The 19,462-nt window shown below is 39.2% G+C and overlaps 1 protein-coding gene across 3 annotated transcripts; it reads right to left on the minus strand.

Annotated features, from left to right (window-relative positions):
- Positions 1–184: 184 nt before the first annotated feature.
- Positions 185–18,885, minus strand: LOC120799510 (kinesin-associated protein 3-like). 3 transcript variants are annotated; one of them, XM_040144759.1, is made up of 20 exons: positions 18,703–18,885; positions 16,757–16,888; positions 15,765–15,922; positions 15,117–15,178; positions 14,446–14,587; positions 13,587–13,686; positions 13,360–13,484; positions 13,133–13,231; positions 12,546–12,724; positions 10,864–11,026; positions 10,523–10,623; positions 10,297–10,405; positions 9,386–9,498; positions 9,068–9,233; positions 7,918–8,043; positions 7,566–7,664; positions 7,310–7,395; positions 6,991–7,147; positions 6,422–6,506; positions 185–5,988 (listed from the first exon to the last, which is right to left on the minus strand). In XM_040144759.1, the coding sequence occupies exons 1-20, from the start codon at positions 18,729–18,731 to the stop codon at positions 5,886–5,888; spliced, it is 2,334 nt and encodes a 777-aa protein (XP_040000693.1). In that variant the 5' UTR covers positions 18,732–18,885; the 3' UTR covers positions 185–5,885. The 3 variants fall into 3 exon arrangements, with proteins under 3 accessions (XP_040000693.1, XP_040000692.1, XP_040000694.1); XM_040144758.1 differs by lacking the exon at positions 18,703–18,885 and adding an exon at positions 17,870–18,003; XM_040144760.1 differs by lacking the exon at positions 18,703–18,885 and adding an exon at positions 17,050–17,406.
- Between the last annotated feature and the right edge of the window lie 577 nt (positions 18,886–19,462).

Genomic DNA, 19,462 nt, shown 5'->3' on the forward strand with positions numbered 1-19,462 from the left:
TTGTTATATGTTGTATTTCATCATTATATTAGAATTTTTGCCAATAAACGAAAGAAAAACTAATATTTAAAGAGTCTGACAGGTTAAAAGTAATAATACATTTGGTACAAAAAACATGAATGTAAAGAAAACTCCAAAGAGTGCCCATAATGTCCAGGATGTAATTGTGAACACCATAGTTATTAAAACAGTCAAATGTCATATGAAATGTGTTTTTATTAAAGGACCTGAAGATGAAAGACAGTGAGAGATGGAGAGTATCTATAGTCCGGTACACACTTCTGCTTACAGTGTCTTGTTAAGTAGCAATAAAAATCAACTATTATAAAAAACACAATAATATACATACTGAAGATTAACAATAACTTATAAAAAAAAAAACATGAACATGCATTACAATTTATATGTGCAAATATGTCTAAAAGTAATAACAGTTTGTAGCTAACTGTCACTGTCCAGCACATACAGTATGTATGACTCTCCTCTTCATTAAGATTCATGTAGTGTAGTCCATGGCACAATACTTTTTGTGGTTCGAAAAGTGTATTTATACTGCTCTCATGCACATTTATACATTCAGACATGGAGCTGCTCTGTTGGATGGCAGCGTCATGTTCATGGGAATTTCATTTGTTTCTGTAACCAAGCTAGTTGTAGTATTTAAATTTAATAGTACCTAGTTGAAGTCCTTGGTGCATTTTTTTGATTTTACTTTTCGGGAAATATGTACAGTAAATGTAGAAAATGACATTCATTATGTCAGAACATCTGTAAGATAACCTGACTTCTCCACCGTGCATGCTGAAAACTGCTGTATCCCAATTACTTAAATGTCCAAATATGTACTGAATATTTTAATGTTAGTGTATATAATTCAACATATAGGATGGTTAAATGTGCATACTAGACAGTGCACATGCCAAAACTTGCACAATACTGGTATTGTAATATTGTAGTATTGTATTATTAATATTTATTTATTATTATCATTGTATTGTTTTGGTATTGTAGATCAATCTAGTGCCTTTTCCCTATTTAAATAGTTATGAGAAAAACTGGAGCTGGGCCACTGATATAGAAGCAAATCCTTGCCATAATAATTTGAATTATATCAGAAACTGAATACCACATTTTGAAATTTAAATACCACAAAATTTCCTTGAAATATGCTGACCACTATTTCCAGGAAAAATGCTGGTGCCTGTTTTGACATACATTAGGAAAATGGAGAATAAGGAGTCCACCGATTTAGCACATCACAGTCTGTTTCCAGGTGTCGGGGAGTACTACTGCTTATGTGTCTTCAGAGTGAGCTGTGTGAAGTCTGACAAATTGATACCAGGCTGACTTAAGTGCTATCATGTGACATCAATTAAGTCAGCATTAGTTGGGGCTAACGACTACAAGTCTGAAAATTAACAAACTCGGGGGGTTCTGGAGGTAAAAAGAAGTGTGCATACCAAACCTCCAGATGACATTAGATGCTGCTACCAAAACAAACCCGAATCTTGGACAGAACTGTCGGTGGTCAAGTTGCATCGTAGGTTATGTAGGCACCAGATTTTGACAATGAAGAAGAATGCATGGAATACAAAGGATGATACAGTGGCTAGAAAAAACGAATGTGAACCCTTTAGAATTATATGGTTTTCTGTATTAATTGGTCATAGAATGTAATCTGATCTTCATGTAAGTATAGACAAACAACGTGTTTAAGTTAACAAGGGGGAATTTTGGACCATTCTTCATTATACAGCTGCTTTAGCAGAGTGTAGGTCTGGAAGTAAGTATAGGAAGTATATATATAAGGTGGACGAGGAAAGAAAAGGGAGAGGGCGAGCTACGGATAAGTGTGGGGGAAAAAACATAAATGCATATATACTAATGCTTTTGCCACTACAAATACTCCTTGTATTACTATCAACAATAACAATAAATAAATAATTACTAAATAAAGATTGTGGCATCAACGGGGGCTCCAGTGCGGATCAGCAAGGTAAGGTCTCCTGGGCCAGAGGTATTGTTATTGTTGCTTTTTGTAATCATGCTGTTACTGCCATGTTTCCAACATTTTATATTGTTTATTGTGATTGGTTTTTGGTTGTTATGACTGATATTATACAGCTTTGGGTTGCTCCAAAACCCTGATAGGAGGAAGATCTGAACCATTGCTAGGTCCTTTCCTTAACCACTCCCAGACCCCTCCCATGCCAGCTGCTCTAATCTTCTACTACGACTACGATTACAACTACTACTACTACTATTCATAATGATGTAGGATCAAACTTACAGATAGCACAAAAAAGATCACGTGCTGCATACCACACTTCCGGTGCCAAGCTAAACCTCCTTCCTCAACCATGAAGACAGCCGTGTCCTCTCTCTATGAAAGCAAATCCATCAGGGCCATACAGGATATACTGTGTGGTCCATTAGAAGATTGTTCCAGTGTGTGATGTTATCAGGTTATTTTTTTTCAACTTTCCAGTTTAAAAAGACAGTTAGAGCTGTGAGGAGAATACTAGAAGTAGTGTTGTGTAGCTATAATGCTGATAAGTTGCAGAATTCTGCAGATAACGGGATGTGGCAGTCCAGTATGAAGGGTAGGCGATCTGTAACTTGGAGCCAGAAGTGCCTGATTGGTGAGCAGTGCCAGGTGACCCGCAGGTACCTGTTAGTTGTGTTTTGTGAGCAGTGTGTGCAACTGTCTGATTCTCCCCAGTATAGTTTGCTCTGTTGTGAGTTTGTGTTATTGTTTTGGTTGAAGATGTTATTGCAGATTTGGATCCAGAAGTCAACATTGGTACTAATGGACAGGTGCACTATGTACATTTTGGATAGGAGTTTCGTTAAACCTGAGTGTTTCAACATTTTCTCTATTAACGCTGAATAATTTACACTGCTGGGATGTCTAAGTATTTTTGATAGGATGGCTGATTTTAATTGCGGGTAGTCCGGAAACTGCGTATTTCCAACACCGAACTTCTGAAGTAGATGTTGAAAATTAATTAATCCATTCATTCATTAATAAGATGTTATCTTGAATGATATGTTGAAGATGTAAAATTATTTTATCTTTCCAGGAGGTGAAATTTAGAGGTTTGTTTATTTGAAGAAAAGTCTAAGTTGTTCCAAATTGATGAGTGCTGGGATGCTGTAGATTTAGTGATTTTAAGTGCTCTCCACCAAGCTGACAGAGTTGCAGATATGGTTATATTTTGAAAACCGTGATGTCGCTTGATGGCCGGGCTGATACAAATGAGGTATGATAAGTGCGTATCTTTGCATAATGCCTGGTTCTAACCAGAAAGAGTTGGGTTGGGTGGGGCTGAGCCATTTGGTTAAATACTTCAGCTGATTCACGAGGTGATATAATTCAAAGTTTGGGGCTTCTAACTCTTGTTCTGTAAAAGTATTTTGCATAAATAAAAACATCCTTATGTAACAACTTTACATAAATGTTCTTAACATATGATATATGAACCTGATGTAAGAGTATTATAGTGTATAGTATGCCATGTAATGTAATGTAATTATGAGTTAATTTTTTTTATCCATGCTAGGAATTAATTCTATGGAATATTGAGGAATGTGATTTAACTATTACAGGCTTATAATTTTTGTAATATATTGTATTGGTCTCATATTATAGCTAGCTATGATATTCCCGTATGTTCAAGTATTCTGTGGTATGTGTTAGGGTGTTCCTTCCAATAAGGGGGTCTTCCATAGGTCTGATATATGTGAGGCTGAGTGCCTCTAGATATCGGCTCTAAATCTGTCATGGGCTACTATCAGATAAACTGACGGTACAGTTTGTTCTCTTGAATGGTATAAGAAGTGAGTCTCACTTTTGTTCAGGGGAATCTCCACTACGACTCTGCTTGTGCAGGTGAACATTCCACTATATTGTAAAATACATATTTTTTTACTCAGCTACTACAGTTTTTTGTGTTGATCATTGATGGTATTCTTGCAATTTCCACACCAGCTCCCATGTGAAATTTATACATAAATGGAGATAACTGCAAAGGGTTCACTTATTTTTTATTGCCACCATATCTCTCGGTTTCTGGTGCATAGCAGTGCTGCCCAAAAATGAATAACCGATTTTTTTATGAGTTTGATACGAATCGAAATGGTACTGGTACGCTGGTAGGCCTACATACAGCCTCCGAGAAATAGCTGTATGCTCTGACACTGACAAAAGCTTTCACCTTCTCCTGCCTACTCAGCTTTTATGTTACCAAACTAAATGCCAGCCATATAAGTGGAAGCAGATAAATTCTTGAATGGTGTTTAAAAAGTCACTTGTGTACTAAGTGCCAAAGTTTAGCTTGCTTTAAGCAGGGCTTACTGTAGCTACACTCGCTGCTTAGACCTTTCAGTACTTAAAGTTCAAGGTTCGGGTTTCTTTTTCTTTAATACTGCAAACCCACATAGACTGAGGTGCTGCTGATACCAGCTCTTGTACAGACCAGAGTCAGACAGTAGACTCAGTGCTTGTTAGCTTGTGGATATCACTCCTGATTTCTTTTGCCTGTGGTCTTTGGAGAGTCTCGCTGCAGCAAGTTACACAACTTTTACTGCCCGTTAGTTTTAGTAATTGTTATTCATTTTAATTTAAATCCTTTATCATCTCCAAGTTTTTTATATTTGCTACTCTCATAATGCAACATACATATGAGCTAGTTGAGTTTTCTTAATTTAATATTCGAGCAATACACATGTAGCATTAGCAATACTATCACAGTATATTAAGTAAAAACACCTCTTGATTTCATTAGTTATCAGCTTTATGTAGCCTACTGCTTAATATTTTGGGAGGATAATGTAGCCTATGGTTCTACTTTTTCTCAATACCAGCATATCATGTTAGTGTGTCCTGCACTCCTGTGGCCTGAAAGGTAAGCAACACCTGATACTCAAAAACGTGAAATATTCCATATATTGAGTTCTGCACCCAGTAATATACTGAGGGAAAAAAAAAACACTTGAAACCTCCGGGCACTACTGCATCGATTTAGACTCTTTCCATTGTCTATTGTAATTTGACAATGTTATAGTGAGTGCAATTCTAAAACGGTGGAGTACTCAGTCTCAGACCTCCTCACATAAATACACCCTGGTATAGTGTCTTGGTCTGCACCCAGGTTTGGACTAACCCACCAGTGTGAAAGCACCCTAAGTTATAAGGATCACCAACAACAATGTGCCAATTTTACAGTGACATAAAAAAAGAAAGTTATGTAGATTATAGTGCGTGCTAATAAAAAGGACTGTGTGTAACATTTAACCTTTCATAGGTTAGCATGTTGACACAGTGTTATATGAGTCAAACCAGTGGATCTCAAACCTTTTGACAATGGAATGTAAGAAAACATTTGCCTGTTTTTTCAGTGGATTTGAGGAGGCAACAAATATTCATTAAGACATACGAAACACATGCAAAATCTTATCAGCTTATATTATTAGAAATGTAAAGTCTGTGTACATTCTTTGAATTATTTGCTGACCCACAAGGACTTCAACATAAGATGACTGGCCAGTGGGTAAGGAAGACTTAACTACTAATTTGTTGAACATAATGGTAAATGAATGAAATGGGTAATGAAAGGTTGACTGTGTGGAACTGCAGTTTATTTAATAACTAGTTTTAAATCTGCAGTATTTGTGTTTCCGTCCCTATCAGTATTATATATTTCAGCATTTATGACCAATGTCTTACCAATGCGATGCCTTCACATTCAGTCATGTCAATGGGATTCTAGCAGTGTAAGGTCAATCTAAAGATGTAACAGTGGAAATGCAGACTGTGGATGGGGAATGAGTCTGAGATGATAGGATGTCCTGAAGCGTTTAACAAACGAGGCATGTGTGTATGTCTATGAGTACTGATAGAACGGCTGTTCGTCAGGTCGAAAGCCATAGGCAGTGGCTGGCCGTCCAGGCGAGGAGGTGGTCTGGTCGAATACATCTTTGTCATCTCTGGAAAACAGAGCAAGTCAAATAACACAGACTGTTACTTTGGTCATGTGGGAACTGAAACTGACACTGTGATTGGACAGGAAGAATAGTAATTTCATATTGTGGTGAAACAGCTTGAGGCCTCAAGGTGGTCCTAGTGAGTAAAATTTGAAAATTCAAATAATTTCAAGTCTGACCCTCAATTAGCTCAATTCAAGTGTGTGACCACACTGACATCTAGCTGAGTTAAACTGACATCTTCCTCAGGAGTCTGGATATCCATGTGTGTGTGTGTGTGTGTGTGTGTGTGTGTGAGAGAGACAATAATAAATGCCTAGTAAGCTGCTCTTTACAACTGACAGATAATATTTGCCAGTTATATAGTTGACCATGTTCTCTTCTGATTGTTGGGTTTTCTCATTGCAGATCATGTTTCTGGAATATATTAACTCACCCTGTATCGTGCGAGTCTCCGTTTTGAGCCTGCAGGTCACTGAAGAAATCTGGGCTGACTGAACCGTCTGCTGGAGTTATTCCATCTAAGGACACACGAGGATAAAATCCACACACAACAAAACATAATTTCTTCACAAGCTCTTTGGTGTTACTTCATACTAAGCAAAAAATCAACATAATCCTTCTTTTCTAAATGTTGCTAGCCAAAACTGCATGTAATACAGTGGTTTCCTTTATCACTCAGTGAGTACCTGCACTACACTACATCACTTCACCATGGCAGCTTTGATTCAGGGGTCTCATTAGAAAAAAGTCAGTCAGTCACTGACCCCTAAGGCTTCAGTGTTGGTGAATAAATAAAAAGGTCTATTCCCTTCCTGTAAAAAAAAATGCTGAAAAACAAACTTACTGGAATGAGAACAATGATCTGTAGGTGCATAAAACATTAACTACAAGTTCTTGCCGTAAACTTCATAATTCAGAATACAGAATAAAATGACCTGCAACACATGTCAATTTCTGCAGTGTGTGTTTTTCTGCATGCACAGTCCAGGGTTTTGTGTGTACCTGCACTATAGAATAGATCAGTCCTATCATTGTCATTATCATAGAGATATGTTTCAGACTCATCAGCTTGGCGACTCTCGACCATCTCCAACCACTGGTTGTTATGGAAACGGAACTTCTCTGACTGAATCTTCCTCCCCCACTCCTCATCATACTCCTAGAAGTTAAAAAAAATAGTAAACAAGAGAACAACCCACAGAAGAAGACAGGAATGTGTGTTTCTATATCTTATTAAAGAAATGACTCTGTCCTGGTCTGTTACTTCTGTTACTAACAGCTGCTACTCTGTGTCTGCATCAGCAACATGTGTTTCACTTACAGCAATAATATCGAGGGTGTTGTCACACACTTTTCTTATCTCAGCATTCTTGTCATGCATCAAATCTATCAGGTAGGCTGGAGCCTCTACAGAGAGGGTTAAAGAAGAACCACAGAAATGTTTTGAGGATTGCGGTGTGAGATTTTACGGTTTGTAAAACTTGTCTCAATTCAACTTGAAGAAGTCTGAGACTAACTAAAAGTTACTCATTAATCTTTAAATGTAGGGTAGAAAGAGTGCACTGTGGGAAGGATACGGGTGTCTTTGATGATGACGTCTCGTGTGGCTTGGTGAAAAACCATCTGGTAGAACACGTAGACAATCTGACACACAAACTCATCGTCCTCCTGTTGGGCTACATTTAACAAACAGAAGAACATGTTGAAAGCAGGTTATGAAGTATTTCTTAGCAGGTTTCACATTTAACATTTAACCCTGTTTCATATATAATATAATATAATATAATATAATATAATATAATATAATATAATATAATATATATAGTTAGAAATGAGCAGCCCTTTCTTCAACCTTGACTTCACTGGGTTATGCCATTCAAAGAAAAAGACAATGAACATCTTGAACAAAATGAGAGGAGTGTGAGTTACCGTTCAGTAGCTCGATAAGGGCAGGAATAATCCCAGATTTAGCCAACATGGCAGCACAGGCATCATCCATGGAAACTGTTCCAATCATTATCACCACCTCTAGGATGAGGTCATCCTCTGCTGAGCCTGAAACACACGCAGATGACTGAAGAGATGAACGTCCGTAGATTAAACTTTATGTTGGTGATTTAGGCTGCTACAGTAGAAGATGTCGCAAAAAAAAAGTATTATAAGTGATGAACAGAGGCTTTCAAACAACATATAAAGCACATGAACTGAGCACAGCGTGCCAAAGATAAATAAATAAACTTGAAGAAAATTTAAAAAATATACAAAGCAGTACAAGATGCTGCAAATTGTTTTTTTCCCCCGCATATATACATGTACATGCCAATAAAAACATATCTTTACTAAATCAATATATGCAAATAATATGATTGCTGTGGCTATATTAATTTGGCTTTAATAACTGATATACATGATCTCTTTAAGGGGTATTCCTTGGTTTCTTTCTATATACGGTTGTATGCAAAGGTTTGACCAGGCAAATATTTTGCGGATCACTTTGAGTTTTGAGATACCTTTAGACTGTCTTACACGCACACCATGTTTAAGATGTATATATGGGTTTTCAATGACATTCAGGTTAGAGGGCTGTGGAAAAAGCTTCAGCTTGCGTTTCTTTAAGTAGTTTGTGGAGCATTTTGAGATCTACTTTGGATCATTGTCCTGTTGTATAAGCCATGCTCTTTTCAGTTTCACTTTCTTGACTCACTTCAGGACATTTACATCTATCTTTGGAATGTTTCCTGTACCAAAGGCTGCAACACAACCTTAAAGCATATTTACACCAACATGCTCAACAGTTGTTAAGGTGTTCTTTTCATCAAAAGCTGCCCCCCCCCCCCCCCCCAATACTCCTTTTCACTTCATCTCTCCTCAGGTTTTGTTTCCAATATTAATCTGGCTTGTTTAGAGGTTGCTTTGCAGACTCCACATGTTGATTTTGTAATGAGGTTGCAGGTAAGGTTTCCTTCTGACCACTCTTCCATGTCGACCCTGTTTGTGCACTTGCACTACCAATCCTGTGTCAGCTAAACCTTCCTGTCGGTCTCAGCATGCAACTCTGTTCTCTAATTCTAATTATTACCTGGTTTGAGTCTGTCTTTGAGGTAAGGTACGAGGTTGTATTCTTTCAGCACCAACTCCCAGTCCAGGTCCGGGATGGTGAGATTGGCCAGTGTCCCCAGACACTCCAGCACCCACTCCTCCTCTTCCTCTGCACGTATCTCTGCTGCAAGGTCACCGACGTAGTCCTAAAAGAGATAAAATCAGGCAGAAGAGATAAATCAAATCACTACTACATTTTAACAACAACAATACTTGTGCAAAACCGAATCACCAAGTCATTTGTTTAACTGTTTTTGGTTTTTTGAAGTGATACTGTTATTGTGGATTTATAACTCACTATGAACAGTGGTTTGGTTGGTCCGTCATGTTGTGAGATGTTTCTGATCATCTTCATCAGCAGGCAGTCTTTCACCTTCAGAGCTCTCTTCATGAGCATCTTCAACCCATTTCCTACAGACAGAGAGACAAATAGGGGCCATCATAGGGCTGTCAACAACACTACCATGGCTGACTGCCTCATGAATTCTCATGTGGGTCTGGGCCACTGCACTGAATGCACCGCATGACGGGCAGGAGTCACACAACTGATTGAAAATTAAATGTAGGTCAACCTGAAACGGGCAAATAATTCAACAACAACTGTGTGGTAATGATGGGAGAGAGTTCACAACCCAACTCAGCCGCAGAGAGATTGATTTGCAATCTGAGCAATCGAAATAGCTCCGTTTGGAAATACTTGGATTTTGGCCAGTAGATGGCAAAATTGTTGAACCTCGATATAAAGTTGTATGCAAGCTATGTAAGCTACAGTTATCCTACCATTCCAGCACTAGCCACCTGCGGGCACATCTTGAAAATTTACACTCAAGTGGTTATGTCTCTTGTTGTATTGGTTTGCCCTCTTATGGACATGATGTGCATAAATATATATTCCAATGGTTCGACCTGTGTGTTTTTTTTCAGAGGGAATAATTGAAAATCATTTTTGGCCAATGTTGACAGTGCTACACCATCATAAAACAGAAATAAATCAATTAAATAGCATTACATACACAGATAACTCTCCACCTAAGCCAGAAACACAGTCAAAGCTACAAGACCACTACTAACAAAAAAAAGGAAGATCTGCTTGTGAAAAAAGTGACAGTAGTCGGGGGGATTTTACAGAGCCACTGGGCCATTGTATGGTTCTTTCTTGGTATTATCATAAAATATCAAGAAATAAAATATATACATATATAAATATACCTTCACACATAAGTTGTGCATTCCTCTTGTTTGCAGCCAGGTTAATGCAGATGGAGATGAGCTCAGCCTCAATTTCCTCCTCACTGTACTCAAAGAGCATTTGCATAAGCTAGACACAGATACACAAACACAGACAGTATTACCTCAAAGTCAGTACAAAAGTCAGAGTCGACACTTCATATACGTTTAGTTTGTTTACAATGATTTTCAGTTGCTGTTGTTGTACCTGAGGTATGCAGTCAGTGTAAACAAACATGCCCTTGAAACGGTCGTCGATGCTGATGTGATACAGGATTCGCATGGCTACCTGACGGTTGTTCTCATCACCTACATAACGACAAACATCAGTTAAGATATTTTTGTACTCACCTGGCAAATGGAGTAAGAGAAATTAATGATTCCATCTTACAATATTATGTAAATCAACACCTCACTGCCGCTATAAAAACAATATGTAAAGGTATCTATTAATTGCAAGGTAACTGTAGTGTGAATAAGGCATAATGTACTGTACATGTAATACAGAAAGTATATACCATATGCTGTTATATTGGTGCGTATATTTACCCAACAAGCCAGTCAGTTTAGGTAACAGTCCAACTTCTACCATCTTGGCTCTGAGCCCAGAGTCAAAGGAGAGGTTGAGCAGCAGACGCAGAGTCAGGTTTAACAGATCTTCATGGTCACAGGGAACCAGGCGAGCCAATCGTTCCACAGTATCCACCTCAGCCTGGAAATCACACAGAAACTGATTAGATTGGAAACTTACGATACTGAAACTCATTACTGCAGAAAGCAACACAATAGTTCAGAATGAGAACAAATTGAGGGTAACACAAAAAATACCCCAAAAGAACAAGAAGAATAAGACAGATATTGGAGAACACTGAATTCCAGTGCAAGCCATACTAGGACTAAAAATAACTAATTTTCACTGATTATTTTCACTGATTATTTTAGGACACTTTATTAGGAACTTCTGGCCACCTGCGTATTAATGCAATTATCCAATAAGTCAATCAAGTGGTAGCAGTGCAGTGCATAAAATCATGCAGACACAGGTCAGGACCTTCAAGTTCAAGTCACACATCATAATGGGGAAAAAATGTGATCTCAGTGACTTTGACCGTGGCATGATTGTTGGTGCCAGGCAGGCTGGTCTGAGTATTTCTGAAACTGCTGATCTCCTGGGATTTTCACACACAACAGTCTCTAGAGTTTATTCAGAATGGTGCCAAAAACAAAAAACATCCAATGAAACACCTCGTTGATGAGAGAGGTCAGGGGGGAATGGCCAGACTGGTTGGAGCTGACAGAAATAACCACTCTTTACAACTGTGGTGAGCAGAAAAGCATCTCAGAATGCACAACACGTCCAACTGCGAGGTGGATGGGCTACAACAGGAGAAGACTACATTGGGTTCCAATCATGGCTCACCAAAATTCGACAGTTGAAGCCTGGAAAAACGCAGCCAGGTCTGATGAATCTGGATTTCTACTGAGGAACGCAGATGGTAGAATCAAAATTAACAGCATGACCCCATGGACCCAACCTGCATTGTGTCAACAGTCCAGGCTGGTGGTGGTGGGAATTTTTTCTTGACACACTTTGGGCTCCTTAATACCAAATCAATCATGGTTTGAATACCGCAGCCTATCGGAGTATTGTTGCTGACCATGTGCATCCCTTTATGGCCACAATTTACCTTCTTCTAATGGCTACCAACAGCAGGATAATGCTCCATGTCACAAAGTAAAAGTTGTCTCAAACTGGATTCATGAACATGACATTGAGTTCATTGTACTTCAGCAGCCTCCACAGTCACCAGATCTGAATCCACTAGAACACCTTTGGGATGTGGTAGAACAGGAGATTGGCAGCATGAATGAGCAGCTGACAAATCTGCAGAAATAATGTGATGCAGTCATGTCAACATGGACCAGAGTCTCAAAGGAATGTTTCTAACATCTTGTGGAATCCATGCCACTACTAAGCTAACTAAACGAACAAATAAAACCAAAAACAAATAAACTAGGAAATGCACTCAATAGAGCGCAGACCTTAAACAAACAGACAGACACGGTCAATCACATAACCTTCTTGGAGGAGGTAATAAAAGAACAAATAATACTGACTGGATTCTGGTTTGACACGTCATTCACCTAATTTGTAGATTCACTGCTTGCAGTGACATATTTGGAAATTACTCGATATCCCCGTCTTAGCAATAATAACTATATACACTCACCATGTCATTCTTGTTCTCCAAGAAGATGGACAGTTTTTTGAGGAATGAAATCACCAGGACCAGCAATTCCTCATCATCCCGTTCAAGAACTTTGACCAAAAGACCAACAATGTTCTTATTCCTCATCTTCAGCTCGGTTCTTGTGTCCTCAGCAAGGTTCAACAAGAGGTAAAGAGACACTGAGAGAAAGCAAAAGAAAGAGACAGAGAGAGTATGAAATGAGGAATGGAAGGCGCAAGAGAAAATTGGAGATAATTTAAGCAACTTGTTATTTCTATCAGCATCACTTAGCTCATTCCTTGGGTACAATTAAAACAATACCAACTCTCGATTTATGTTTAAAGCTTTTTTGTTAATATTGTTAATGTTTGCTTGTGTGAAACATTACTATGAACTAATGCTGCTTTGAAACTAATGGAGATAATGTAGTAACGATTTAGCACTAATCCACAAAGTTGCAAATATGGGCGCAAAAGCCATGTAATGTATCATTCATGAAATACAAGTTGATCTGAATACACATCACAGCAAAGAAAAATACCACCTCTGGTGTTAGTGCTGCTTTGGGAGTTGAAAGGCCTGCCTACCTCTGAATAGCTGTTCCTGTTTAGCCCGAAGGCCTTGGTATTTCCTCAGAGCTTTGTCTTGGTCTCTTCTTAGAGAGCCATTCTCTGGTGCTGACTCACGTACACAAAAAAAGTGTTAAGGAACACTGTACATGCACACAGAATAAGTCGGGGGGTAAATCATACATATTGAGGATAGACATATAATTGACAAAGGGAGGGAGAAATGACAGCAGATAAGAGGATATAAGCTTTATTTTTCTTGCGTAGCTCCTCACACCACACATCGTGTCTTTTCAGCTCATGTTCCACCACGCTCATACACAACGCACCTATTTTATAATGACTCACCACTCCATGAAACTGGGAGAAACTGGAGAAAAGGGGAAGAGATGCACTAGGTTAGAGGCTGAGGTAGAACAGCAATGCATACTAACATGACAGAGGAGTCTGGTACATTGTGTGTGTGCGCTACCTGGAGAAGCAGAAGAAGATGTAAATGATGATGGTAGCCAGCTCTACACTCTGTTTCCAGTCCTCCCTCAATACTCTGGCCAGAGCACCTAGAGCTGCCTCTACACACAAAGACACACGCAGTTCTCAAATGAAGTGACATGTAGAGTTCCAAGTACAGCAGGTTGTGAAACCAGCTATGTGTAAAAATATAAAGCTTATACATACGTAGTTTATTTGAATGTAGTGGATTTTATGCTTCATTCACTTGAGATTGGGATTGTTGCTGGCAACACTTGGTCGCCTTTTTACAGAAACTAACTGTACAGCTACAGTAGATGTTTACTTCACCAGAATGTTTTATGCCAAGATGGAAGTTTCTCAAGACTTTTGTTGATGTTTGTATTATTTATGCATGATATAGCCAGCTCCACTTTAGTAAAAACATCAAAGTACAAAAGGATGATTGTTGATTTATTAATGAGGTAACGTTAACAGGAAAACCTTTTGCAACTATTGTACATCTCTTAATTTCCATTACTGATAGTAGTTGCTTTCGTTCCCATTTTATCTGAAGGCTGTACTAGATGGAAAGGTCCGTCTCTGTGACCATGTTTGGGTTGTGATCAGCTTGATCAAATGATACTGCATGTAGATATGATGCAGCTGAACAAAAAATGGCACCTACAAAAACCCACCCTTCACTGACAAAAAATCCAGGAGAGAAGAGATCACAAACACACCTTTCAATAGCTTACGCACGAAAAATGAGGGCAAAGTGTAACATGTGATAAGCTATTAAGTAATTTGCAACTGCATGAAAATGTAGGCATGAGCTCCTTTGTTAACCATCAGCATTAACAAGTAGAGTGAAACTACACCGTTGTGTAGCAGCTCCTCCAGGTTGTCAGGGTTGCGGGCGAGCTGCAGAATGAGAGCAGAGCCTCTGATCTTCTCTGGGATGCCTTCATAGAGCAGCTCAATATACTCATCCACTCTGGTTATGCTGGCTTCCTCATTTAACTGCACAGACAAACATAAACACACTGGTACTGAAAGTACAAAAAAAATTAACATGAGATTTTCAGCTTTTTGGTTTCAATCTTTCACCAGCCATACTGCAAAAATAGAAATACATAGGTGGGAAATCATAGGCCAATCTGGCTGGTGCCAATCTAATGTAAGAGCCATCACAGTCACAACAACAATGCATTTGCGCAAATTGGAGTTGTTTTTATGAACATGAGGCAGCACAGTAAGCAGGCATGCAATTTGGCATGAAACCCGACCTCCTCTTATCACGAATACAAACATAACAAACAGTGTTCCTGGCTTAAGTTGGCAGAACTGCATTCAGAAAATTGTGGAAAAAAAAACTAGTCCAATGCACGTATGCTTGTGTCCAGAGTTAGAGAGCTGCAGAACCTTCATGAAAAATACAGAACAAAATTTTGCAAATGCTCTCTGAGAACTGAGATCAAACTGAAACGGCTATGAGGGAGCAGGACACATGAACAAACAGGCAGAGTCAGTCCATGTTGTGATCTGTTACCTCCATTCCTTCAAACGGTGTCAACTCTCGGGGTTTCACAGTTCTTTTCTCTTTCTTCTCCACTGGTGACACAAAACCACAAACACCCAGTAAGCTTTGACTAATTTATTAAAGGGCGTACAATTCTATTACATACTATACTTGAATCTTCTCATTGTGTATTCACTGATGTCTACTAAACAACATCTACATGGCTAGTGAATGGACTGGGAAACACTGCTTTAACACTCCTCAGATCTGCCATCCCGTGCCCTTACATGTTTAATTTTGCTGAAATGTTTGCAGCCTGCAGACTTTCTCTACATTTGCCTACATTTGAATGTCCACGTTGAGCAATGTTTACGATTTGTACCTCCCTCACTTTGATGTTTTGTGTAGGTCATAGAAAGGATAGCATTCAACGAGACATCAGCTAATAGTGACCCCAGTGAGAAACAAAAAAAATTTAAAAATTCAACAAACTGAAAAATGTTTATGAAGCCCTTTAAGTAAAGCTTTACGTATACTAGGCTGACAATCTGACCTGAATGTGGTGTCAGCCTGGATGACTGCAATAAAGCTATTATGTTTGCGATCAAATTTTGATGGTGAAAACGTGGATATGTTTACACTCCACACCAAGGGGGTAATCTTGGTGACATGACTCACCTTTGCCCTCTACTGGGGATGATTTCCTGTTCTGCAGGTAGTAAAGGAGCTGCTCCACCTGGGGCAAACGGGAGGAAGGGATGAGCTTACACTCCTCCACCACTTTCTTTGCCAAAGCTCCCACATCTGTGCTAGGAGAAAGACTTTTCACACGGATACTGGAGGGAGAAAGAGAGGAAAAACAGAGGGGTGTCAGATGTAGGGTGGCTGTCTTCATCCACTTCCTCAGCTTTCGAACAAGTTTGTAAAAACGCAGGCTTGAGTAAGTGAAATTGAACACTTAGTTACGTTACTTACATTCCTGCAACAGAATTTAAGACCATTTCCAAACCTGAAATGAAGCTGAAAACTAGCCTAATAGACTAGACTAAGTAAGCACATCTGATGAATGTTTCAAAAAAGTATAAATTTGGGCAAAAATATTGTGAAAAAACTTGTTTAATTTACTGCAAATTGGACCATTATCTATATTCATCTAAGTATTGGCATGTGGTGTAAAGAACCCTGTTATTACAGGATGAAGTCCTCTGGCAACTGCATTTAAGACTTAGGCAGATATTTTATGAACCAGCTGGAAACACATTTGTGCGACTAGTGTCAGCTGGAATGAGACTAGTCCATACCATCTAAGCACGCCAATCAAATGACTGATAATATGTCTAACTTCTCCTGTCCAGTCTAAATGGACAGGAGTAACAGGACACTGAATAGAAGCACCAGCCTAAATAAAACTAATCCAATTCAAATGAGAATAAACATAGATGAAAAGAGGTAGAGGACAAAAGAACCAATGGAGATCTGAGGTGGATGCAGAGAAGGAAGGTAATACAAAGAGAAAATCAAATGTGACCATAAACAAAAGTTCAATGACAGGCGCAATCAATTACTAAATTTCAATTCAACTAAAGAAAGCGATAGAGAGAAGAGATAGACCAATAGCACAACGTATGAAAGAATGGGAGTTGTGTGTAGAAAATCAAGCGTATACTCACATTTTTTGTCCCTCCTTGCGCTCGCCCAGCATATGACCGCCACTCTCTCCCAGTATAGACGCTTCCACCTCATAGTGGACCACAAGGGCCTTCTCCGTGGGATGAACATCTAAACTGCCTGCAGTCACTTTGCTTTGGGGCAAGATGAACAGAAAGTTTAGCAAGCAACAACTCAAGCATTAAATCTTTGTTCCGTAGCTTTGTAAACTCAATCACTCAATCTGGAGTTTAAATATAATACGACCATGTATTTAATTAGAGAATATGAAAAACAAAATTAATATTCTGCTCACCATGTCATCATCACCATTGCTTAACAAATTACTGAGAGGTTTTGTTTCAGATTTTAATGTTTCTATTTGCATATTTTGTCACAGCAGCTTACAGAGTACATTCAGGGTCTTACTTTCTAATTGTTTGGGATCCTCTAATAAGACTACCTACTCTGGAAAATTGGTTACGTTTTTGTTTGCTGATTTCTGACGGCAAAAAAACCGATGCTCCGCAGGGTGAAGTTCTTCTGCTTAACTCTAGCATGACATTTTTGTGAATGAGGCTGTCGGACAGACGAAGCGGAACAGGTCAACCTGTATGGCGATGTTACGGGTGTTGCCTTTGCTAGTGATCCAGTCTAACGAAGGTACATCTCCTCGCGAACAGGTGGTATTCATCGGAGTTTGCGGAGTCCCACCCGAATCGCCCGGTAACGATCAAACGTCACAGTGAGAGGCGAGCGACTTTTGGGACAAGGACGCGAAAAATATTCTTGCATGAGGCCCAGTCCCTCTTTCAAAAAACATGAATTTAGGCATCAAATTTGTCTCCATTTCCACGTTTCAAACTTACTTATACAGACTTGATGTGTCGATGAAGCAACTAAGAAAAATATACACAATATAGATAGAGATACGGTTTCGTTTTTAACTCTCATGCCTGTAACAAGTAAAACACTGTCGTCATTATTTATCCATACACCAAAACAATAACAATAATATATTGAAAGACACGCCCAGGCAGCGACATACAATCGGCTGTACTGGCTGGCTAGCTAGCGGGCTAACGTGTTTCCTTAAAGGGTCAGACAATTATAGAGCATTATTTAGCTCAACTCACAGTGTCAACAACCAGACAGCAAGCAAATTCGACATAAGATAGCTAATTAGCCAGGCCGTTCATCGGTCACCGTTTCACAGGAGCTTGCCTGCCTGTTAGGTTAGCTGTAACCCAGATATGTCCGCCTCCCTTCATTGAGGAAACGTAATGCAAAACCGCCTTTAACAATCTATCGGTTATAATGCCGTTGTGTTTACCGGTGAAAATATACCTTTGTTGAAGAAAAAAAAGGATATTTATTGATTTTCATGGTCTTGTGGGGAATTCGGCAGGGTGTGGAAATTAGCCACACAATACAGGTTGATTCCTTTCACTAATTCGCAAAGAGAAGCTCCCTAATTTGCATTAGTTAGCGCAGTCTTCCACAAAAGGGGTCTGTTGGGGAGAGACGCGATTGTGCTAGCATGCTCCCTGGCTGTACAGTGTGATATCTTTTCAAGTGCGTGACCTACTGTGGATAACACATATGCCGAACTGATGGGTGGTTCACAGCGGTTTACAAAAGTGTTTGAGTCGTTTTACTCTTTGCACTCGCGTCTCCTGACGAGCAAGAAAACATGAAATTGCCGAACGTTTGACCAGTAATTGGTGTGAGCTGCATGCAATAGTACCGCACGCACCAGTGCTAACAATATACGATATATACGATGGGCGTTCTATGACAAACACTCCTTGGTCTTATCCAGGTTCTTTATACATTTTATATAACTAATTAACCTATGTTAACACACAAGAGGCATAGGAGGGTTAACCCTAGCTACATAATGCTCTTTTCCTGCAAAAATATTGAACCAAATTAAGGTTACAGCCATGTTAGCGTTGTTACTTCTCACCGTTTGAGGTAGCGCGCGTCATCCTGCATTTTCCTCAAATTGAATGTTTCAGATTTTAAATGCGCTTAATGGCCTGGTCACATTTAACGAATCTCTCAAATCACGACCATGGAAATCCGTGTGCGAATGACTGGCACCACTGTCAAAACAGCGGGAGTGGACTACAAACATGGAGTTGTTCCTTCGCCATTCTTCTTCTTCCCCGAGTGCATTTCCGACAGGCTTTACGCTGCAATTTGTAATGTTGCCCTCCAGTGTTATTGAACTAAAGGAGTCAATTTTTGTTCATATTTGAGAGTATGATCCAGTTTTAAAAAAATCAAGAAAACTCAAAATATCCCTCCCAACTAGCCGATTGTTACGCCCTAAAAAAAAGCAATGACTTCATTGAAAAGGAAGAAACTCCCAAATCAGACAGCTCTTTAAACAGTTGTTGACTTTCAACTCTGTACTTTCTACAGCCAAGAAGAACATAACGCGATTTTTCTGGACTCCCACGTGAACATAAACCACATGCATGCTTGCCTATTATTTTCAAACAGCTATCTAGGCACAATGACCTAGTCATGACCTGTTCACGATGACTTCCTCTCTTCTTTTAGAGCTGAAATATAACCTTTCCCTTTTCACCGTGTCTTCCCTCCACTCCTTCTGCCACTCATTGCTTGAAAATTCTTTGATGGCGCTGAAGGACTCAGGTCTTCCGCCTTCAGCCTTTAATCTACATTTTCCCCCACGAGAGACTGCTCAGCTATTTTAT

This window comes from Xiphias gladius, chromosome 14 (assembly GCF_016859285.1).
Source record: "Xiphias gladius isolate SHS-SW01 ecotype Sanya breed wild chromosome 14, ASM1685928v1, whole genome shotgun sequence".
In the NCBI taxonomy this organism is placed as follows: Eukaryota; Metazoa; Chordata; class Actinopteri; order Istiophoriformes; family Xiphiidae; genus Xiphias; species Xiphias gladius.

Bases quoted from the DNA above. Each gene is read 5' to 3' on its own strand.
- LOC120799510 (XM_040144758.1), bottom strand. From the start codon at position 17,904: ATGTCGAATTTGCTTGCTGTCTGGTTGTTGACACT. The intron at 9,234-9,385 runs GTGAGTTATAAA...TATCTCTTTTAG, and splicing joins CAACCAAACCACTGTTCATA to GACTACGTCGGTGACCTTGC. The intron at 7,148-7,309 runs GTAAGTGAAACA...TTTAACTTCTAG, and splicing joins ACACCCTCGATATTATTGCT to GAGTATGATGAGGAGTGGGG.